General features: G+C 48.9%; 10 protein-coding genes across 10 annotated transcripts; 5 read left to right on the top strand and 5 right to left on the bottom strand.

The window, feature by feature from the left end:
• Window positions 1-3: 3 nt before the first annotated feature.
• On the top strand, window positions 4-588 carry B0J16DRAFT_383742 (RmlC-like cupin domain-containing protein; the record flags this gene model as incomplete). Its single annotated transcript, XM_046131359.1, has 1 exon — window positions 4-588. The coding sequence occupies one exon, from the start codon at window positions 4-6 to the stop codon at window positions 586-588; it is 585 nt and encodes a 194-aa protein (XP_045982321.1).
• Window positions 589-1,466: 878 nt separating this feature from the next.
• B0J16DRAFT_268065 (uncharacterized protein) lies at window positions 1,467-2,171 on the top strand (the record flags this gene model as incomplete). Its single annotated transcript, XM_046123474.1, has 2 exons — window positions 1,467-1,610; window positions 1,671-2,171. The coding sequence occupies 2 exons, from the start codon at window positions 1,467-1,469 to the stop codon at window positions 2,169-2,171; spliced, it is 645 nt and encodes a 214-aa protein (XP_045982320.1).
• A 1,875-nt stretch (window positions 2,172-4,046) lies between these two features.
• Window positions 4,047-4,933, top strand: B0J16DRAFT_383740 (uncharacterized protein; the record flags this gene model as incomplete). The annotated part of the gene is made up of 5 exons (XM_046131358.1): window positions 4,047-4,063; window positions 4,110-4,256; window positions 4,313-4,540; window positions 4,599-4,845; window positions 4,895-4,933. 5 exons carry the CDS (start codon window positions 4,047-4,049, stop codon window positions 4,931-4,933), a joined length of 678 nt encoding a protein of 225 aa, XP_045982319.1.
• Window positions 4,934-5,090: 157 nt separating this feature from the next.
• On the bottom strand, window positions 5,091-5,786 carry B0J16DRAFT_383739 (uncharacterized protein; the record flags this gene model as incomplete). Its single annotated transcript, XM_046131357.1, has 2 exons — window positions 5,091-5,579; window positions 5,631-5,786. The coding sequence occupies 2 exons, from the start codon at window positions 5,784-5,786 to the stop codon at window positions 5,091-5,093; spliced, it is 645 nt and encodes a 214-aa protein (XP_045982318.1).
• A 1,430-nt stretch (window positions 5,787-7,216) lies between these two features.
• Window positions 7,217-8,383, bottom strand: B0J16DRAFT_398101 (uncharacterized protein; the record flags this gene model as incomplete). Its single annotated transcript, XM_046132368.1, has 2 exons — window positions 7,217-8,042; window positions 8,103-8,383. The coding sequence occupies 2 exons, from the start codon at window positions 8,381-8,383 to the stop codon at window positions 7,217-7,219; spliced, it is 1,107 nt and encodes a 368-aa protein (XP_045982317.1).
• A 1,942-nt stretch (window positions 8,384-10,325) lies between these two features.
• B0J16DRAFT_121682 (Pyoverdine/dityrosine biosynthesis protein-domain-containing protein) lies at window positions 10,326-11,760 on the top strand. The gene is made up of 3 exons (XM_046121609.1): window positions 10,326-10,553; window positions 10,609-10,756; window positions 10,809-11,760. Exons 1-3 carry the CDS (start codon window positions 10,413-10,415, stop codon window positions 11,633-11,635), a joined length of 1,116 nt encoding a protein of 371 aa, XP_045982316.1. The 5' UTR covers window positions 10,326-10,412; the 3' UTR covers window positions 11,636-11,760.
• Window positions 11,761-12,044: 284 nt separating this feature from the next.
• Window positions 12,045-14,028, bottom strand: B0J16DRAFT_286071 (putative efflux pump antibiotic resistance protein). The gene is made up of 3 exons (XM_046124075.1): window positions 13,789-14,028; window positions 12,595-13,738; window positions 12,045-12,536 (listed from the first exon to the last, which is right to left on the bottom strand). Exons 1-3 carry the CDS (start codon window positions 14,014-14,016, stop codon window positions 12,232-12,234), a joined length of 1,677 nt encoding a protein of 558 aa, XP_045982315.1. The 5' UTR covers window positions 14,017-14,028; the 3' UTR covers window positions 12,045-12,231.
• Window positions 14,029-14,747: 719 nt separating this feature from the next.
• B0J16DRAFT_303801 (Alpha/Beta hydrolase protein) lies at window positions 14,748-15,768 on the bottom strand (the record flags this gene model as incomplete). Its single annotated transcript, XM_046124692.1, has 2 exons — window positions 15,010-15,768; window positions 14,748-14,959 (listed from the first exon to the last, which is right to left on the bottom strand). Exons 1-2 carry the CDS (start codon window positions 15,716-15,718, stop codon window positions 14,748-14,750), a joined length of 921 nt encoding a protein of 306 aa, XP_045982314.1. The 5' UTR covers window positions 15,719-15,768.
• Window positions 15,769-16,794: 1,026 nt separating this feature from the next.
• B0J16DRAFT_340322 (uncharacterized protein) lies at window positions 16,795-17,993 on the top strand. The gene has a single exon (XM_046127661.1). It carries the CDS (start codon window positions 16,909-16,911, stop codon window positions 17,914-17,916), a length of 1,008 nt encoding a protein of 335 aa, XP_045982313.1. The 5' UTR covers window positions 16,795-16,908; the 3' UTR covers window positions 17,917-17,993.
• Window positions 17,994-18,291: 298 nt separating this feature from the next.
• B0J16DRAFT_319479 (uncharacterized protein) lies at window positions 18,292-20,481 on the bottom strand (the record flags this gene model as incomplete). The annotated part of the gene is made up of 1 exon (XM_046125522.1): window positions 18,292-20,481. One exon carries the CDS (start codon window positions 20,479-20,481, stop codon window positions 18,292-18,294), a length of 2,190 nt encoding a protein of 729 aa, XP_045982312.1.
• Window positions 20,482-21,987: the final 1,506 nt, after the last annotated feature.

Genomic DNA, 21,987 nt, shown 5'->3' with positions numbered 1-21,987 from the left:
ATCATGTCTACTGCAACCGAGACCGTTACCGCACCATCGGATGCATCAAAGCCCAAAGATGGCACCGTACGCTTAGACCAAGACGCTGTACCCTACCGTGGCCCTCGCTTGCCTGCCGTACCCGATGACCTTGTTGTCCCCGGTATCTTCGAAATTGAATGCGACGAGCGTCTCTGGGTCCCCCAAGCTCCTGGTGTTTGGTTCCGGCCTCTTCTCTTCTCCGTATCTGGAGGCTATTTCGTCAACATTCTTCGCGTGCGACGATCTGGTATTCTATCCCGCCACCGACATGCTGGCTGTGTACACGCAACCGTCCTCAAGGGGCGTTGGCACTACTTAGAGCACCCTTGGTGGGCCACTGAGGGCGGTTATGCATACGAGCCTCCTGGCGACATTCATACCCTGGAAGTACCTGAAGATGTCAAAGAGATGGTTACTTTGTTCCATGTTACAGGGGCATACATTTACGTTGACCCTGATGGCAATCCCGTTGGTGTTGAGGATGTGTTCAGTAAGTTGGCTAAGGCGCGGGAGCACTATGAGGCTGTGGGACTTGGGGCTAGCTTCGCAGATCAGTTTGTGAGGTAGATGTGATATCTACTGGAGGTTTTGCTGGATCACAATTACGCTCTTATGTATTCCAATAAAGTTCATTCCTTAATTAAGAGTCGGTCGAACAGAAATACTACGGTTAAGGGCGAAATGAGAGAAGTCTGACATGCATGGCTTTCCACCAGTAATGGAGAAGAGCTGAGATGACTCACATGGTTGGCCATTGATAAACCTTTGGATGGCTCCTGCGATGTCTTGTTTCGAAACAAGGCCGCGGATCGCTGTAGTGGCCGTGCTGAAAAGAAGGCTGAGGAAGATTTTCCAAGGGTCCTTCTGCTGTGGAGAGAGATTAATACTGTCCCCACTGGCAGAGTCCTTACTGTAAGAAACGATGGTCTATGCTAGCCTAGTGCACTTATTCCAGCCCGCCCTAATCATCTCCATCTTCCCTTCGTTTTATCCCAGCATTTTCCACGATTCTGTCGCGTCTTTACCCCCCCTCCCGACAATGAGCAATGGCATTCAACCCCGATTTTGTCCATTGCACCATTTGTGGCTTGGTGCTCCAAGGCGACGTTGTTGCATTTTCCGGTCCTCCTTGGCCAGAACTCTGTGGTGCGCCCCCATCCTTGAAGGTGGCAGATGAACAAGTCACACGTTATGATGCTTTCGCCAATACTCATCGTGGTAACCTCATCTTTCCCCCTGATCGCACAGAGATACATCCTCAATGGGACTATGATGTCAATGAAGACTCAGAGGATCCTTCGGAATGGGTGGGCAAGATGTATATTGGCATACACAAATCTTGCGAACAGCTTCTCAATCGCGTAATGAGCGCGTCACCCAACGCCAAAGTCCGCTCAATCGGAGGATTTTGGTTAACATTAGAACGTCGCTGTGCTAGATCCAAGATGGAGGATGCTGGCAACATTGGAATGCATTTTACACCTTCAATACCGAACTCTCAACCTGGACAACCCTTGTCTTGCGGGCTGGAACGTTACTATGTGCCTTTACCCAGTATTTATCTATACGGAAACGAGTGGAATGGCTGGGTAAGTTTGAAATTTATGTCAGAACTAGTCCTGGCATTATTTACTAACATTATTTGACAGTGGAATGAGGGCCCTATTACCATCCCGGATTTAACTACTGCCTTGGTTGCAAATCTTGAGCTCGCACCGGAGCCCTCAAGCCAGTTACCAAAGGATGCCAAGCAGTTCAGAAACCAGATTGAGGAATTGCCTCAGGAGGTCAAAGATCATATCTGCTCCTTCTTCCAGTATGGCCAAACTTCAATTGAGTGCACCAACTTGATGCCCCAATCCATGTGGAAGCAGGTATTTTTCCAAATTCCTTTTCTTTGGGATATTAATGCTCAAATCGTCTATGATGAAACTGGAAAGGAAACAACTGAGATCGAGAAATGGAACTGGGAAAAGATCAGCAGGCAGGTGATGAGCGCAGCGCAGATATCACCTCATGAATCAGAGGAAGACAACAACCTTGGCTGGAGCCACGATAAGGTGGGACTACGTGTCCCTCATGGATTCACTAATCGCCGACGAATCTGGCAGATTTTGGAGGAGATGTACCCAAACGATGTGCAGCATTAATCAACATCCAATAGCTACCCAAGAAATTTCACAAGAATACACTCTGCTGTCACCCCAAGTGTCGACATGTGCAATGAATCCTGTCATATCTACCCCCGTCGCGTACACCTTGACTCTGAAATCCGCATCTTTGGATACGTCCGCCGCTGACAAACTGACACGTACAGTCGGGACTGTCTTAAACTCCTTTGAGAACTTCACAAGACCTTGGGCTCTGTGGAACCCATTTGAGGATCTCACACGCCCTACTGTTTCAAGCTCGGGGTACTCCCATGATCGCACCGTAGGCGTGCTCCATGTCCCACTATCGATCACAACTGGTGATGACGTCTGCTTCTGGACGAGTTCATCGACTCTTCGCGATAAAGCAGTTAACTGAGACGTTAGGTGATCGATGACTTCGTCCCTTTCGATGGAACCTTGATCCTGAAAAGTAGCCGCACCACTCACGACGTTGACTGTCAACTGTGGGCGGGGTTGAACTGGCTTTTTCGGTGTAGAGTAGGAAATGGGTGTATTGTAACGCTCGGTGGATTCGTACGATTGATTGAAGAGCTCGAAATGGTCCAAAAGGGCCAGATCCTCCTCCATCCGTAATGAAGGGCCCGCCATTGATCCCGGTCAATGGCGAACTAGTGGACGTTCTTTTTCGGATGTTCTGTTGATCTGAGTAAGTGTTCCGCAGCTTGGAACCTTGATTGTATGCTCACATCTGGCAAGTGTTCGTTTTATCGTGAAATAGCTGCCTGAACGCCTAGCTGCCAACCGATACTTCTCCTTTCGACGCCAGCGAAAGAATAGCAAAATGATTCCTTCACTTCTTTGCTGAATTGGTTGTCGGGGAAGGGCTGATGTCCGTGTTAATAATTGATGTTGGTGGATGAAGGAGAAAAAGACCGGAACCAAGGCATTTGGTGCAGCAGTCCGAACCTTATGTTAGGGTAGGGCAAAAATGAAAATGTCTCATTGGACTCGTGATGCTTTAAAGTGTAGATTGATAGCGTGAACTTTATACCCATACGCTCACATATGGGTGGATGACTTGGTGAAGGAAAAAGCTTGGTTCATCTAACTGGTCAGGAAAGAGAAGAGTATCTACACAGTCCCTCTAGGTAGCGAAGAGGTTATACCAAGATGGTGTCTATTACCTATGGCTGCCTTGGAGGTAGTGAAAGGAAGAGAAACAGACCATTAAGAAGCAAACAAGGAAGGGCGTCTCATGCCTGGTTGAAAACTAGGTAGGGCGGGTGAGTAAGACATATTGGACTTTGTTGGGCTTCATCTCGATATCTAAACCACCTTGCATCTGTCGAATGTCAATGACAGTACCCAGCGCTTGACTGTGACTGGGAGTCTAGACGTTGAAATAAACGGCTTATCGCATTGGCCCATCCCTGTGTGGATCTTCGACAAGATGATAGCCTCCTCTGCCCACAGATCGAGTGAGACCGGTCTGGTCTGTTCAAACCCTGATGGTATCTTATTGTGAAGTTACAGCTGTATATATCGTACTGAACATAGTGGGTGCTGCCCTGATGCATTCCAGAGAAAAAGTCGGTGTACCTAGCTGTTCAGATTTGCAGGCTTGCACAGATCTCGCTCGCGAGGGAGCTAGCTACAGGGACCGGCTGGCTAGAACGACAATGTTTCATATCCCCGCTCTTGACATCAGGGCGATCGACCAATGATGTCGTAATGTCTTCGCATTCATGTTACAATGGGCGCCAAAGTGGCCAGCTGAAAAGCTCAAACTGGAACGAGCTACTCGTTCTCGAGCTGAGCATTGAAGAACATGCCAATCGAGAATACTATGCCAAATTTCTCATCCTTCTGGTGTCGCCAGGTAATTTTTAGCAAGCGACGTATAATTCCGCCATGCCCACCAGCACCGAGTACGACCAGAGCTGTCCAGCCATACCACTAGAACACTCAATTTAGCAAGAGTTCCGTAGACATTACAGTATCCGCCGTCAAAAAGACCACCGCGCAGCAAGATGCAGAGACCGGGAAAAGAGCCAACGACTCCCTGACTTCTCTAAAAGACCCCGAGAAGCTACAAGGCGAACTACTTCAGTTGATTGTCAGGTGAGAACAATATTACCATGTTTTTTGTCACCAGACCATTGACTGGCAATGTTTAGAGATGATAAAGACCCGCACAAACTCAGTATCAACGGAACGATGTGGGCCGATACTTTGGTACGATGTGGTGTAGACATGCAAGGCGACGGGATCGCTTCTGAAATCAAGCAAAGATATGGACAGTGGGCTGTTGGACAAACTACCATGGGTATCAAATCAGCCATTTCTAACAGCCTAAAAGCTCTCTTTAACACCACCACCGGTAATTCCAACCAGACTTCAAAATAGTTGGGTTTCCCATACTTGATCTCATTCTGGAATCTTCTCTAACTCGTGCAATTTTAGTTTCATCGTCGGCGGGGAAATAGGCATGCCGTTGCGAATCGACGTTCTTCTGTATACATATGCTTTCACTTCTGAAGAACTCGCCAAGGTGACAAAGAACGTCGTGGTCGTTTCTACCGTTTCATCTGGGATCGATGTCGCGAGCTTAAATGAGTCTGTTCTTAGGTCGCAAGTCAGCTTTTGCTACGGTGACGCCAACGAAGAAATGCAAAAGGGTATCTTGGACCAACTCATGTCGGCTTGCACCGTACGTCAGGGGACCGGTGGAACCACCTTCCAACGGGCTTACTGGGCAGGAAAACGAAATCAACGAACTTGCTATTCATGAACTTTAAGAACGGAACTATGGAAGAGGTCATGACTTGTGTCTCTATAAGTATCTAAATGTCCATACATCTATCTTTGTCTAATTCAGGCTAAAGGAAAGGGATTCATATCTCAGCGATTCTTCATCATTGCTGCAGGCTCTCATGTGGTGTGTTTTGTGTGATGTCACTGTGTAGCGCCATTGGACTTGAAGCAGACGCCATTCTGCTGATGTAACCGAACAGCAGTTGAGCGGCTGAAAACACGGTGGCAAAAGCTACAGGCGTAAACCCTTCTCAGTCCTTTTCTTTCATTTTCGTGGCGTCGAAGGTTGGCACGGCTGCTGAATGCTCTTCCCTGGCAGCATTCGTCGTTGCAAATAAATGATTCTTGTGTATGTGTACCATCGTCTTTTGCAGAGGGCCGGCTGTTGGCAGATACTGATGATGCTCTGGAAGAGTCGGTGGAAGGATCTTGCCTTGCACCCATTATTGCGTCAAAAGCTAGGAGATCCTGCCAGCCATCCATTGTTGAATCACAGGCCATGGGATCTTGCCATCCTGTTGCTGGGTCAAAAGCCAGAGAATCCTGCCACCCAGGCATCGTTGAAAGGAGGGCTAGAGGATCCTCGTGACTTGTCATGAGAGGAATTTCATTTTCGAGGTGATCATAGCCCTAAAATCATTTTGGTCAGATTCGGTTTACCAGATCTATGGATCAACGCACTATGTGGAAATCACCTGGGAACCCCGCGCTAAAATCATCCGAGATAGCATTTTGCATGTTCTGTTGATGATGGAATGACGTTCCAGAAGCATTAGATTGGTGCGACTGGCGCGAAGACTTTGTTGACTCGTAGTCAGTGTTGTTATCAGACCGCATTGCTTCGTGCCATTGATCTAGTCCATGAGCAAACATTTGATCTTGCCGCGGTAGTCCCATGTAGTGCTGAGATTGGAAGCGTCTCTCCAAAGACTCTGTGTTCATCAGTGGCGCTGATCCGCCTTTTATATAAGCCTGAAAGGTTATGTCATGAAAGAATTTTGGTTTGCGATGATTTTAAGTAGACACGGTCCGAAAGCGATAACAGGAGGGTCGGTTCAATTGCCTGGAATTCGTATTTGGTGATGTGATGCAACGATAAATGGGACTTTGGGAAGGCAGCCGAGGCTCAGTGAGCAGACTGACATAAGATGAAGCAAGTACATAGCGTGAGATTCGGCAGTTCTGATCGTGGACTCACCTGTCAGCCCCTATACAACTTGAGATCAATACGTCTGGACCGACAAGGTAAAGTTTTTTTTTGATACAGTCGAGACGTTCCCTTATGGCAAGCATTCAGATCCCAAAACACAGCATGCGTGTGGCGTAAAATTGGGGATGATGGAATGATCCGCAGAACATGCATGGACGGCTTCATTTAGTAGGCGAGATATCATGAAAGCGACAACAGCTTAACAGTAACTAGGGTGGCGCTTAGCCTCGCCAATCGGTAGAGTGGAAATATTATGGCGATCGTCGCGGACAATATAATGTTAGATAGACCGCCTAGCTTACGGTACATTCGTAGGCCGCTTATGGGCGCCTTTACGTGCAAAATTGCGTGCAAGCTTTTGTATAAGCCGCAGTATCCACTGATACATAAGACACGTTGCAGAAGACGCATGAACATTGGCCTAGATTCCATAGGATCTCTGCGTAGCATTTCGGCATTGCCCAATTAGGCATCTGGGATGACGGGGATGCCGTGCTTCCCGCCAGAGTGGACCTAGAAATGCAGTCAGATCCTACGGCTCTTCAACGGAACGGGACGGCCATATAACCGTATGACCATACCATACCTTTTTTAGATATGCAGCGTCTGCTCTTCATTGGTAATCATAGACGCACTTGCTTTTATTGGCTGCTGAGATGTTACTTTCTTACAGCTCTTGGTTGCCTACTCTGTACCTGCGCCGGTAACACACCAAGGGTATCTTCAAACAGCAAGCCCAAGATAGGTCTTCTCTTCAAAGTATCATCAATTGCAACCTCCAGTAGGTCAAATCTCAGTAGGTTAGGTGTGCAAGTTGCATCAGCCACTGAACTCTAGTCGCCGGTAACACAATACTCAGCATATGCCGCTGATACAATCTTTATGTTACGACAAGGTGCCAGGGAATATCACATATTAACTTTCGGATTGGTACATGTTGATGTAATGACTCAATTCTAGTTTTTATACTACCCAGGATACATCAGCAGAATATCAGTGACTATCTCGAGGCACGTTTCTATTTCAGAATCGTCTACTATACACGACCTGCTTGTCCTTAGTCCGAAAATGAGATGACCCGTGGTCGCATGAACGCCGCCAAAACCTCGTCCGTGATCTCCTTTCGTCTGCCCTGGAATTCCAGCAAGTATGCTTTGATGGCTTCCACAACCTCCTGCACTAATTCATCATGACTCAAATCCTGCAACGTTGCAAAGTCCTCAACGTTCGGCTGGTAGGCCCGCAGGTAATCAAGCATAGTCGACCTAGTGCCAGTATCATTGCTGCTAAGCTGCTTTCTCAGCTTCTCCTCGGCGACAGCAACCGCGTCGTCAAGGAAAATGGCAGACGAAGTCACTGACGCCGACATCTTGCCCGTGTCCTTAGGATCGAGACTGGGTACCAGCGATGTATAGATGAAAGACGGTGTGCGTTCTCCAACCTGAGATGCGTATTTACGACTGATCCAGAAAAAAGGATCGACATCAGTACCGATAACGGTCAGACTGGGCAAACCCTTTGTCTTGACGTCTGGTAGGATGTCTTGAAAACTGCCAGGCATGAAGCCAGCGCTCTGTTTGGCAAAGAAGTTGAACATGCCAATGTTCATGCTTCCATATTGAAAGCCGGTATGCTTATGAACCTCCTCTGGAGTAATGCGCTTGGCAAACTCAAGGCTGCATTCATAAAGGAGACCATTGCTGTTCTCAAGGGACGAGAACATGTAGGTGAGTTTCAGATCAAATCCAAACGCAAGGATATCCTTTGCATTTCCGATTGTGTAGCGTCTGATGTCTTCCAGTGTGTACTTTGAATTGAAGAGGTACTTGGAGTCATCCGTCAACATGATGATTGTGGGTGCCTTGAAGACATCTTGGAGATATCTACGCGAAACAAGTAATTTAGTGTTTGGTTCATGAATGAATTAGCGGCAAGGTACTTACTTGGCGAGCTGGAAGGGCAGAGCATGACCAACGTGCATGCTAGTACTGCTTGGGCCTCGTCCAGTGAAAATGACAAAGGGTTCACGTCGTTCGTAAGCATACAAGATGTCATTCAATTGTCGATGAGCAAAGACAATTTGTCGAAGCAGGAAGTGATGAGGTTTCTTCCCAGTTAGCCGCTCAAAACGCTGGACAATGTCTGAGCCGACTGCTGAGGCTCCTGACTCATTCAGAAACTTGGCGCTGTCGGCGCTCAGACTGAAGGTATTGATTGAACCCATCTTCAAAACTGAGCAAGCCCAAAATTTGACGCGACAGATAGAGTGACAAGAGAAGGGAGGTACTCGAAGGGGATGGGTGACTGGCAATGTGGTTCGGGTATCTGACGAAGAGAACAGCTCAGAGAATGATGTGAGATAAAAAGGCAACCTGGTCCTCTGTTGGATTGAATTGAGTTATGTAGCATACCTGGATAGACTCGCATCATGAAACGACGTCCAATTACACATGGAGAGGCGTTGTGGCCAAGAGCTTGAGGCTGACGGGAGACGGCTATGCAAGTCCCTAGTGCGGCACCCATTGCGGGAAATCTTGGTGGTATGCTGTGCTACTACGTCGCATGAGGGATTCATTCGTCAAGGGCTACCCCTGGCTAGACCACGGCCACTACTCTTAGCATGTCCTCACTAAGAGGCTTGGCTAGATCCGTTGAGAAAAACTTATCCCGAATGATTTACCACCAAGGGTAGGTATTTTCACGCCCGCTTATGGCGTCGGCCTACCCGTCCCTGCAGAAAAGAAAATAACACCTACCGAGCTCGTGAGGAAAGCTTACTAACATCGTCAGACCACGCCGCTATTGCGGGTCAGATCCGACCGGGCAGCATTCGGTTACGTCCTGCATTCGAATAATAAAACGAGAGTCCTTAGCGCAAGCCCTGTAAGGCAGGTACTGTAGAACCCTGCGATCTCGCCATTACTAGCGTGGATGAAACCATAAGCGCGTTATCTCGATTTGTTGAAGTCCGATCTGATCCTTTCGGGTAAAAAGTGCGTACTGGGTAGTTGCTTTTGTCGTATATTTTATCCATAGGATTTTACAGTAGGATGTTTTTTCTCTGCCCTGCGAGTCCTTTAGCGCTAACCTCGTAAGACTGACATGCATTTCCGCCGTATAATCCCCGAATGCCAGGCCCTGTCAGAGTTCATTGTTTCCTCAGTGAATATTGTCATATGACAAAGCAATCCTACAGAAAAAGAGGGTCATTTATGTGCCGGGCCGAAGATTATCTCCGTCATACTATGACAGGATTGTCAAATCTGCATATCGAACCAGGTGCATTTGGAGAGCACAAGAGATTTTACGCACGGCCTTTGTACTATTCGTTATACGTGGGTTTCTACTGCAGGAGTTCAGGACGATCATTGCTATCATTCCATTGTCTCGGGACAGACACCTTAGAGTTCTATCGATCCTGCATGTAGTCGTTTGTAGTAAAGTAGAAATGGATATAAACGGCCAAAGCCAACCGAAAGAAAGCGAGCATGCCACACAGATCCAGCTATCGCCTTGCCCCTTCAGCCCAGGATGACGATCCAGCTGTGAAATCCTGCCAAAAGTCCATAGCTGCTTACAGCTGCATTGAACACCATGAATCAACAGGCCCGACCCGAGCCATGTCATGCTGTAAGCGCAAGCCACGACAGAGTTTTCTAGAATGAAGTTCATCCAACCATGTCAAACCTTCTCAACCATACCTTTGCCCATGCTCCTGCAGCAACAGGCCCCCGGCCACGACGGAATAGGACCATTAGCAGACCACAACTTGCCTTGTTGATACACTAGCCGTCTTCACGCAGCGAGGAGACTAGGCTACCATCTCGATACACACTGCGCCTCTAGTGAGGTCGGAACCAGGGCATGGCGGGAGGGTGTCGAGTGTGATGAAACGAAACAGACTTGTAGATTTAGAGAATAACGTTGTTTTTGGTATAAAAGGGCAGCCTAGGTACACTTCAAGATGAATATTAAAGTCCTCAGATTTCTCAAGACATTCACTAAGCATCTTCAAGTTCACTTCACAAGTCTGACATCATGTTCGAGGTTAGATCTGCTTTTGCCGAAAAGGCTGAAAAGTCCACTTCCGTGGTAGTACGTGAAGTTGGGATGTCAGACGAAGAAGACAGTATGTTAACCGACTCTCTATTTTCGATACCCTACAACAACACTGACGCTATTCAGATGCACCACTCGATGTCTATATCACCGAACTAGCTGATGAGATCCTGGATGTTGTACAGAAGTATGGTATGCATACCAAGACCACAGAAAATGGTGTCGACAGTGTTCGACAATGGGAGGGACGCTCCAAGTTCAGAACCCACGTCGAGTATTGGATTCGTCGTCGTGAACCCATCAACTTTGTTATTCCATCCTACCCATTCAAGTCGGTATGTTTCTATCCATGATCTGTCATTACAAATATCTTAATCTAACATTAACAAGGAAAACCCCGACAAAGTGACTGGCTCACTTCCTGACATGGGAGAATACATCGGGCTCTACAAACTCCATTCTATGACACTGGATGTCGGTCAGGTATATCCTTTCGGAGCCCAAGTGACAGTAGCCTCCGACGGAGCGGTATTCAATGGTACGTAAACACCGAAGTCTTGGAAAAGAACAATATCTCATCATCGCAACAGACATCTACCCTACCTCGGACGAAAAGGTTTGGGAGTACTCCCAAGCCATTGACCGCATGGCTAAGACCTACGGCTTCAACGTCAGAATCAGCTCCCCCCACGAGCTGATGGGTGTCCCTACAGTACCCCTCGACAAAGAATCCTACATTGAGGGTCTACACAACTGCCGCGGCCAAATCGAAAAACACACCAAGCCCGAGCTCCTAGACGCGCTCTTCGCCCGTGACCCTGACTCACTTCGTACCTACACCCAGATGAGCCGCTTCTACGAGATTGATCTGAAGTACACCCCCGTCATGCAGGGACTCAGCCGCATGCAAGGAAAGAAGATTACCAAGAAACTGGCCCGAGCCACCATGGCCCGTTCTGAGGCCTTTACAGGGTTAGTTCTGAAGGCCCTCCCTCACCACGTGCGTCTGTCAGTGCACGCTTCCACTGGTGCAGTCAAGCTGTCATTCCCTCTTGTCCCACAGGGATTAGGCCAGGCCTCCGTGTTCCGCGTGCCATGGATGTCATCCATTTCCGTCAACGTGGCTGGCGTATTTGAGAGTGTTTTCTCGGGCGATGTGCGTGATACGCACGATTTGGTGTACAAGGATGGTCAGCCTTGGTGTTACAGGGAGCGTCATGACTTGTTCAACTTTGTGGGCAAGGATATCGGGACTGATCATCTCTATCCTCGTGGTCTATTGGTCACTAGTGAAAGTGGAAACGAGTCAGTAACCATGGCTGATGAAGATGTTGAGAGGGTAAAGAGCCTTGCGAAGTTGCAGCCGGTATACGTCTATGGGTTTGGCAACTTTAAGGAGGGCCTACTTGAGCTGTGAGGTCAGTGATGGAGACGTTTTGGCGATAAAATTTACGACGCGATGGGGCTTTACAGTGAAAATAGAATGGCTACATTTACTATAGAGATAGATTGAAAAATTGAGAATCTTGGAACCGATCCCGGCAGTCAGTTACGGATGCATCCCTACAAAAAAGAACCCAGCGTGTCAAAAGTGACAGGTCCATTTGTGTTTTATTTAACAAGGACCCGTGGAATACTAGGTCCTTGAACGAACTGCATGATCCTTCGATGCATCCTTCTGACATCCGAGGCATTTACCATATGGCAATGGAACTTTGACATCTGCCGATTTGACAGGAATCATGTCGCCAAATTGTAGGGTGAATGTAGTGATTTGATACTGTTACTCTTCACGGCACATTCTATCCGTCCCTTCCAACACGTCACTTGTTTACTGTGGGTTGTTATCTCATTCCCTGAAATAACTTTTCTCTTGCCTACATAGACAATTCCTCTATAATTGCATGATTGTGAAAATACACACCTCCCGGACAGTCTTTCCCACCAAGCGCTGACCATACATATGCCAACACGCCAACCAAGAACAAAATGATTCAACTCCACCTTAACCATCTAAGCGCCACCTGTGGCTTGTCCCTGCTTGAGCTTCTTCCAGGGCATTGCCAGAGCAATCACGAAGCCGATGCCTATCGTACCGATGGCCATGGCATAAACCACCTTAAGACCATGCATGTAGCCAGCCAGCACATCGTCGAGCTCATCGCCCTTGAAGACATTGTAAATATCCGTAGCGCCTGTCAGAACCAGCAGGTCTTTGCTGATGCTGTCACTGAGTTCCATGACCTTTGCCGTCATTTGGTCTACAAATGCGGCCTGGGCGGCCGACATGAATAGTGAAGCGCCATAAGATTGGAAGACTGGCCAGTTTGTCAGCGTGTGTTGGTGTGAGTGAATATGGGAAGGGAAAGTACTAACATAGAATGTTTGACGTGATGAGCGCCATGTCCATAGGATCGCAAGAGCCCTGACCAACAGTCAAAGGAATCTGATACGCAAGTCCCCAACCGAGACCAGCAAGGATTTGATAGCCGATCCACTTGCCGGTGGAGGTGTGCAGGTTGAAGGTGTAGATGAGACCTGCGCCAACGGTAGAAAGACCAAGGGCGAAGAGTAAAATGTGTTGGTACCGACCAGTCTTGGAGATGAGACCGCCGGCAAGGAAGATACCGAATGTTACAGCGATGACCATGGGCAGGTTGCGAACACCAGACATGATTGGAGTAGCGTGATCGATGCTCTGGAAGTAGATGGGCACGTAGTAAACGACTGGGAAGAAGGAACCGCCAATAGCGATGGCGACACCAGACATGACCAAGTTCGTTCTGTCTCTGATGATGCGTGGTACGATCATGGCACGCTCATCCATCCACCACTCATTCGCCGCCCAAACGAGGAGGATGAGAACGAAACCAACGAGGAGACCAATGACTTTTGAGCTTCCCCAGCTATATTTTCCTTGACCGTACTCAACACCCAGCACGAAGCAAATCGTCGCAGCGATGAGAAGAGAAACACCAACGAGATCCATCTGCAACAACTTCTCCTTCAACGGGACTCGGGCTGGCTTCGCCTGAGGTGGGTCACGGAAGAAGAATGTGATGATGGCGATGGAAATGGCGCCAACAGGGAGATTGATGTAAAAGCACCATCTCCAAGAAACCTTGTCGGCGAAAATACCGCCGACTAGTGGACCAATGACATTGGCGAAACCGTACGAAATGCCCAATAAACCGAGTAGCATGGGCCGTCTTTCAGGCGTAGCCGAGTAGGCGATGATGGTGTAGCTACCGGCACTCACACCAGCGCCACCCACGCCGGCAAGAGCGCGTCCAACGATGAGGGCATTCGAGTTGGGTGCAGCGCCGCAGATAGCGGAACCAATCTCAAAAATGAGGATAGCTGTGAGGAATGATATCTTGAGTGGAAAGTATTTGTACACCTTCCCCCAGCAGGACTGGAAAGATCCGATGGTGACGAAGAAGGCAGAAGAGTACCATCCGACTTTGTCAAGACCCTGAAATTCATCTGTGATCTTGGGAATGGCAGTAGCGATGATTGTCTAGAGAGGGTCAGTCGCTGCTGATTCGCACGGAAATAATGGAAACTCACCATGTCAAGAGCGATCAGGAAAAGAGCTAGAGCCAATGCAATAGCAATGAAAGTAAGCTGGAATCCCTTAGGATACTCAACTTCAGAAGTCTGGCCATCATCGTCGGTACTTGTCTCCCTAGCCTCAGTCTTGGTCTCGACCTTGAAAGCAGGCTCAGGGTCCGCGGTAACATCATTTGCCATGACTGGCGCTGCGTGTGCTTTGTCAAGACCTGGTGAGGTGGACATGGTCGTTGTATGATGGGAACTGACTGTTGAATGTCACGTTTGTGAGTAGGACATGATCTTTTTAGCTCGTAGTTTCCTCTGACATGTAGACACACGTGTCTACGTGCATGACTGAACAACGGCTTAATAATTCATTTCGAATTAATCAGCGAGGAATCTGCCGAAAAGAAAGGCCCTTTTCGCTTGCATGCTCATGCTTGCGTTTCCGCTGTAAGACGCATGGCCAACAAAGACAGTTTCTCATTGATCTTACACCAGGTTCTTTTGCAACTCCACTGGGTTCCTGCTCTTAACCGATTGGTTCTCGGGCACTAAGGAGCGGGAAATGCGTTGCTAAGCCCTACGTAGTAAGCCCGCCATAACCCCTGTCTATTGCGCTAATTATCCGCGGCAGGGTCAATGCAACGTGGACAAGGGATGGTCGACAGCGTAAGATGTAAGATCGTAAGCCTCAGGGGGCGTGTCTCTTAAAGGATGGTTCTACTGAGATGGACGGGGGGATGGACTATTCTCCGAGGCGAGATTGGGGCGGTGACATTCATTCGACTGAGGTTTCGGAAAGTGCGCCAAAACTACTGTCACGCCGTCGTTTGCCATTAGGACAAGGAATATTGTTACGAGATTGACTTGTAGCAAAGCTTTTTATCCAGATGACTGCATTATTGAAAGATGAATAGTACCCATGTGCATTTGTATGTAAATTGCAGAATCCGTCTGTGTCTTATCTACATCTAATTGTTAAGGAACCCAAAAACCTCCTTCTTAAACGCCTCCGTATCCTCTAAATGACACATGTGACTGCATCCCTTGAGCGTAACCTGTCGACTGTTCTCTATCTCCTCAACGAGAGGCTTGACACCGGCGTCGTCTGCCCAGTCATACTCGCCGTGAAGCACCAGTGTTGGTACCTTGATATCCTTGCAGCGGCCAACAACAGACCAGCCTGATGAAATTTGTTAGCACGTACTATCGCTATAGTTTGCTTTGGCTTACCTTTCAGCGCCCCCAATGTGGAAAATTGGCTAGGTCCCAGCATAGTTGCATATACAGCCGGGTTGCCCATGATGGTGCCAAAGAAACCCTGAGCCGCTTCCGGCCAGGGATCCAATCTGCAGACATGCTTATCTTGCAGCTTCTTCAAAATTGCTTGCAGTCGTGGATCCTCATATTGCTGGGCGGTGTCCAGTTCCAGTGCAAGGTCCCGTTCAGCAGGGTCTAGCTCATTCAGGGTATCCTTGATTTTGTTCGTCCACAGCTCGACGGAAGCGGGAACAGAGTCCAAGATCAAATGTTTCATCTTGGGCTGGTACTTGATGACGTACTCGAGACCCATCATGCCGCCCCAGGAGTGACCAAGATAGTCAAAATCCTGGATGCCGAGCTTTGTCACCAGGTTGTCGAGTTCAGCAGTGTATACATCGACTGACAGGTTGGGCAGCGACTTTGACTCAAAGGAGAAGTTGGTGCTTTTGGCATTGCCAACTTGATCGTACAGCACCAAAGGTCTGCCAGTTTCTGCAGGGTAACTGGCAAGAGGGTTCAGGAAGTAATCGTGACTTGAGCCAGGACCGCCATGAGCTGCAATCAAGGGTCGCTGGCCTGACTTCAAGTCGCCGATGATGCGATAGAAGGTCTCGACTTGTTGGTCAAGAGCTTCATGGGTGAAAGGCACAGTGCCGGTTTCATCAGCAATTGTCGACATTTTGAAAGAGAGTGTGAATGAAAATGGGTCTGGGTCTGAGTAAAATCAACTAGGTGGTTTTTCTTGCCGCTGAGACACGTTCCAGATTGTCTTGAATACATATACCGTGAATCTCGTCGAGACAAAATCTGGCCACGACATACAAAAAGAGACCCTTCTTTTTCGGTACTGGCAGTAAGCAGAAGGAAGCGAAAACCCCATGTCGAGGCGATGAAACATGGTTTGATTGACACTAAGGACTCACGCTAAGGGACTCGCATGCCGCTAAGGACTTTTGTTAAGCTGACATGCACCACGCTAAGGACTCGAAGCTGACAAGGATTAGACTACCCTGTAATATGCGATGCCCAACTTGCTTCCGCCGGGAGAAGTTCCGAATGCCCCTAGAAATAGCAAGGGTCTTGTTGTCTCCGATTGCCATTGTGCCATCGTATCGTCCATATCTGCTCATAGCTTACAAATACGAAACAGTGACCGCTGTCGTTATCTCCGCAAAGGCCGTACGACTTTGGACTGAACCGCTTCGGACTGGCTGTTGCAAAGGTCTTGTCATATCTGCGCTGAGGCACTTGACTTAAAGCCTGGGGCTTGCATGAAAAGCAGTATATCCATTTCATCAGCCAGCGCGTGTCTCTCATCCCAAACGATTGCAACCTTTTGGCATCGCTGAGATAATTACCGTCTCTTATTCAACAAGGATCATGGGCTCCCTGAACCCCTACCCCATCACTGCTCGATCAGAGCCAGCTTTCACCACCCTCACGTCTAATCGAGATGTTCGAGCTCGTCCCTTCTCAACAGTTGAGAAGCTACTCTATCACTTCAAGACCGTCACAGCTCCCCTCGCAAAGGAACACCTTTCCATATACACCGCTTTGAAGGTGTCATTCCCCGCTTCGGTGGTCGATCCAGTCCCCCACATCCGTACAGCATGGGCTGGGACAGTAAAACATCATCCACAACTTGGAAGCGTACTAAACTTGCAAAACCACACTGATGAATACGGAAACATTCCCGCTATACTCATCCCCACCTATGATGCTGAGGAATGGCTGGCCAAGACTTTCACAATTGATCACAAAGCAACAAGCGCAACAGCTCTCTTCCAAACAGCCAAAGATGAAGAGTATGCGACTTGCATCTGGATTCCCTCCTCTTCTCAAGTGCTCTTCCAAACGAGCCACTGGCGTATGGATGGAGGTTCAGCAATGACGATTGCGGTCAATTTTCTTCATGTTCTCTCACAATCCCTCGCCAAGGGCGCTGACGCCGGACTCGACAGTTTCACGTCCCCTGTTGGCGATGGCAGCATAGCACCAAACGTGGATTGGATCTTAGACACCTTTTCCGACGAGGCCAGCACCCCAGACTACATGTTGAAAGCTGCAGATACTATGTACACTGACATGTTGGCCGGTGCGCCCAGCGTGGCGCTTCCCCCACGAGAGGGGAGTGATGAAGCTATCCCCGGAGACTCCACCAGAGCCACTCTCCATTTTGGTAAAGAGACTACGAGTCAATTACTGGCAGCGAGCAAAGGGAAAGGCATCACAATATCGCTCGCGACCCATGCTGCCATTATTCGCTGTTCTGCGAGGTATCCTCAACACCCGCTGTGCAAATCTTACGGGAGATTCGCCCCTGTTGACATACGGAAAGATTTCCCTTCGCCATACAACACGCCTCAGTACTCCATTGGTGAATACTGCGCTGCTTTCCCCGTTGTTGTTTTGGATGTGGTGAACGAGAACAAGACTTTCGATGAAGTGTGCGAGGAGCTGCAAAAGTCGTACGGACGTGCCAGAATTTCTGGATTCGAGGACGACGCGGCACAACCCGTATCCACTGCTGATCTTGGTGCTCCTTTCATCAGAAGGATTCTTGACTTGGTCAATACCGCTCCACCTCCCGACATGCCGACTGTTCAGGCTGTCGACTTTGCCAGCATGGGCTTGGTAGAGAAGGTCTTGGATCGCACGTATCCCGTTTCAGGTGGAAAGAACCAAGGAGAGGTGGTAGTAGAAGACTTTTGGTTGGGGACGCAGACCATAGCAAAGGCTGTTCAGTGTCATGGCTGGACGTTTAGGGATCAGTTTGTGTTGACAGCAAGCTGGAATAAGAGTTACTACGATAAGGTCTTCATAGAGAACTTTTTGAAGGCGGTGAAAGAAGAGATGATTCGGGGCCTTGAGGTTTAGTATACATTGTGGGTGCATACAGATAAGGATAGGCTTGGGTGAACCTGTTGATACAGTAGAGTAGTACTTATTTGATGTGGTTCACACAAACTTCACTAGTAATTTTGTAATACTGAAACATGGACCTTTATTATTTGTGAAACTAACATAACATGGTAGTAAGACTAAGCGAGTGAATAAAAGAAAATTGAGCAAGGATAATGCACAAGACGAGCGATGGGCAATTGGCTTCGAAGGCTCTCAAATGGCCTTCTCACCCAGCACCGCATCAACAGAACGACGTATGACAAAGGCAAAAAACAGGAAATGAGTGATGGTCCGTCAGGGAACTGTTTCAATCTCCGAGCTGCTACGACAATAAGCCCCATATCACAACTAAGCGATTTCAGGGCATGTGCCGAGAATGATGCAGTCAGGGTTGACTCCAATAATACAACGGTCACCATCCATAACGCTGTCTGCAGGACAAACAGGCTTCTTGATAGAGTAACAGTCGGGGCCCCGGGCAATGTAGCCAGGTGGGCAAGATGGTCCCTTCTTGAGGACACACTCGCCATTCTCAAGTGTGAAGCCATCCTGGCAGGCCGGCTTCTGGTATGAAACACAGTAATCACCCATGGGGGTGGTGTTGGGAGGACAATCGGCCTTGAGAACACACTTGCCGCCAGAGAGAGTGCTTCCGTCCTGGCATGAAGGGGTTTGAGAACGGGAGATACACTGACCCGTCTTATCATCGAACTCGGTGAAGGGGTCTTCACATACTGGTCCCTTGTTGGAAACGCAGCGGTCTCCTATCAGAGTGTAGTCCCCAGAACAGTTGGCACGAGTGATACAGCTATCTCCGCTGCGGACGGTATCACGGGGACAAGTTGGCAGGGCATCAGTAACACACCGTCCGTTCTTCAGGTAGAAAGGAGGGAGACATGATGGTCTGTAGCGGTGGACACAAGCGCGTCTCTCAAGTGAAAAGACGTAGTCGGGCTCCGGGCAGCTAGGGTTTCGGATAGAGACACAGTACTCCCCTTCAGGCATCGTGTCTTCGGGACACTTGGAAGTGGTACGAGTGACACACTTGTCGCCCAATAGAACGAGACCGTCCTTGCAGCCAGGCTGAACATCGCCGTAGATACAGTATTCGCCGCTCCTGGTGGTTCCGGGAGGACAGCTGAGAGTGGGCTCGCCGATGCAAGAGTTGCCCTTCGGCTTGAGGCCGGTAGGACATTCGGGGATGTGCACATTGGAGACGCACTCGTCATCGACAACGATTGAGTCACTGGGGCAGTTGGGGCCTTCAATGATGCATTCCATGCGAGTAGGGGAGAGCTTGCCATCGGTACAGTAAGGATCCGTTTCGTAAACACATTTGTCCTTGAGGACCTTGAAAGGGCTCGGGCAAAAGGCTTCCTCCTTCTTGTAGCAGACGCCCTTCTCAACAAAACCTTTTCCGCCGTCACACTCAGGATGGCTTCCAGGACTGGTGACGCACTTGGTGTCGCGAAGTTCCGAGTTGGGAGGGCATTTACCGGAGCCTGGGTAGTCCTGGGTACAGAAGGTGCCATCGAAGCCTCCAAAGTCCTTGGGGCAGCATGCAATCTTGTCACTGACACGGTCCCATCGGTTCACGTATCCGGCCTGGCAGGTGAGTGTATCCCGTCGCTGGCAACGGAAGGCGACCTTATCGAATTTGTAACCTGAAGGGCAATCAGGCTGCTTGTCGGTCGCACATTGGCCATCAATCAGGCTTCCTTCCCTGCAGGAAGGTGGTCTGCTGTATTCACACACGCCGTTTCGGTACGTGGATCCTGAAGGGCAAGACGGACCGCGTTCGTGCACACATGTGTCGCCAGAAATGCGGAAACCGGTTGGGCAGGTTGGGGGTTGTTCATGGATACAACGGCCACCGACTGGCTTGGTACGATCGGGGCAGGTGGGCTCCTTGATGTGCACACACTTGCCATCGACCACCTTGAGCCAGTCTTGGTGACATGTCGGGCCGTCTTCATGGACACAGAGATTACCCTGGGCACGGAAACCTTTTTCAGGACATTTGGGTACTTGATCGGTGATACAGAGGCCGTTGACGATCTTCTTTCCGCCTGGGCAAGTCGGTTCCTTCCTCAACACACACTGGCCGTTATCCAGAACAGTTTCCGGAGGACAGTTGGGCGGGACCTTGGAGGCGCAGCCGTCCTTGGTCGGCACCAAGTTCTTATCCTCGCAGACAGGACCAGAGGTGAGGATACAGACACCATTTGCAAAGTGCATGTTAGGCGGGCAGACAGTGGACTTGGGATAGACACAGCTGACCCCGTTAAAGGTGGTGCCCTGAGGACAACACTTTGTGTTTCCATGAGCGTCGGTGGAGATGACAATATCATCGAGGGTGATTTTCTTGCCGACTTTCTGGCAGGCCGAGCCCATCAAGCATGAGCCCAATGTACTAGCCTGAGTGCCCAATGGAGTTGTCAATAGCCCAGAGGAGCCCGCATCGAGGAGGTGATGGGGATCTTGTGCCAAGACGACAGAGCTGGCAAACAAGACAGCGACGTCTCTGAGGCGCGTCATGGTGACAGCGCTGGGGACGGCTTGTTTGGGAAATAAAAAGTGCTGTCGTGGAAAAGTGAAGAAGAAGAAGGTGGTGGTGTGTCTGCTGCTTGGATCCTGTGGCTCAGAGATGGCGTGATGTAAAGAGATATAAGTACTTAATGATCATATGGTAAGCTATCCATTCGAGGCTGACTTGACAAAGTCCTTCAGATGCAACCGGAGTTTGGTAGATCCCCCGCTCGCAGCCAGCCTCATACCGGGGCGCCCTCAATGCGGTTGGTATCGACGGAGTTGTGTCAGTTGTAACTGTAATGGAAGAGAGACATCGACTCTGTAGAGCCCCGGTATGGAGATGATGTCAAGGGAGCTCAAGAGTCAAAATTTTGACTTATTATCGAGACATTGCAGAGACTCAGCCGCTCCGGGCGGCATATGAAGCGGGGTAGTTCTTCACGCATTCTTCAAGCAAGGCATCTAAGGTTTTTGATCGTAGATCAGATTCAAGACATCTGATCTGAGCCACTCGGGATGCAGCATGTAAGTGTCCGTCTCCCCTTCTTGTGAGACCTAATCGTCAACATGTAAGCCCAAAGAGGTGGTCTAGAATCTCAGCTTCAGGCCGTGTGGGGCAATCTGGGTTTCTTTTCGAAGTCCACAATACAGTTACATGTGTTAAGGTAGGTCTTGCGTATTCTTGAACGTTGATTGTTGCATCTGGCTTTTATTCTTTCTGAATAAAGTAGAAAATCCCGATGATCGTGTGAGTATCAGCGGTGGATAAGGGAGTACGTTGTTATTGTTGCGCTGAAACTTAATAGAGTATCTCCTTCAAGAGGATTAAGGTTATGCAATAAAAGGAAAAATGAATTGATCTACATTGAGGCATCGGTCATGATGCCTCGATACACCAACCCCCCAAGATAAGCAAAAGGCTGACAAAAAGAGCCCTCGACAAACCTTCAGTCAAGTTTCTGTTTTTTCAGACCAGTCACTAAGACTGTCTTGCACAAAATGCCATTACAAAGAGACCACCACAAGGGGAAATGTTGCTTGAGCTAGTTGCGAGTATTGAGACTGACTGCTCCCTTAGCTCTGTGTTGTCTGGCTTGCCAATGCCGTTCCCTGACGACGTAGATGGCTGAGTCTTCTCCCTTTGTCGGTGTTCTGCTTTTTTGACTGCGAGGATCTCTACATCCTGTTTTAGCTAGATGATCTACAATCTAAGCCCTGCCCTGTTCAGCTGGTTCCCGTCTCGGGGTTGCCAAAAAGTCCCGTTGCCCCATTCGTATTCGTTGAGGCTGACATCGCTTGGAAGTCTCTCTCTTATTGGTGATTTAAAGAAACATCTGGAGAGGAGGGGGGGGGGGGGGGTATGGAATAGTGCAATGTAATAGTGGTTCACGTTTTTGGAATGTTGTGGAATAGGTGGTGGGGTCATTGGGAACGTTTGAAACACTGAGTGGTCTTTTCTTCTAGCGTCGGGATCTAAGGAATGACGGGTAGAAGATTAGATGAGGAGATAGT

Source organism: Fusarium flagelliforme (genome assembly GCF_020744385.1).
Source record: "Fusarium flagelliforme strain FIESC 12 MPI-CAGE-AA-0113 chromosome Unknown B0J16scaffold_4, whole genome shotgun sequence".
Classification (NCBI taxonomy): domain Eukaryota; kingdom Fungi; phylum Ascomycota; class Sordariomycetes; order Hypocreales; family Nectriaceae; genus Fusarium; species Fusarium flagelliforme.
Note: the sequence above shows the minus strand (reverse complement) of the source record. Positions and strands in the feature narration are given on the sequence as shown.

Bases quoted from the DNA above. Each gene is read 5' to 3' on its own strand.
- B0J16DRAFT_340322 (XM_046127661.1), top strand. From the start codon at position 16,909: ATGGATGGAGGTTCAGCAATGACGATTGCGGTCAATTTTCTTCATGTT.
- B0J16DRAFT_121682 (XM_046121609.1), top strand. From the start codon at position 10,413: ATGCATACCAAGACCACAGAAAATGGTGTCGACAGTGTTCGACAATGG. The intron at 10,554-10,608 runs GTATGTTTCTAT...AACATTAACAAG, and splicing joins CATCCTACCCATTCAAGTCG to GAAAACCCCGACAAAGTGAC. The intron at 10,757-10,808 runs GTACGTAAACAC...TCATCGCAACAG, and splicing joins CGACGGAGCGGTATTCAATG to ACATCTACCCTACCTCGGAC.
- B0J16DRAFT_286071 (XM_046124075.1), bottom strand. From the start codon at position 14,016: ATGTCCACCTCACCAGGTCTTGACAAAGCACACGCAGCGCCAGTCATG. The intron at 13,739-13,788 runs GTGAGTTTCCAT...GACCCTCTCTAG, and splicing joins TCCTGATCGCTCTTGACATG to ACAATCATCGCTACTGCCAT. The intron at 12,537-12,594 runs GTTAGTACTTTC...CAAACTGGCCAG, and splicing joins CATCACGTCAAACATTCTAT to TCTTCCAATCTTATGGCGCT.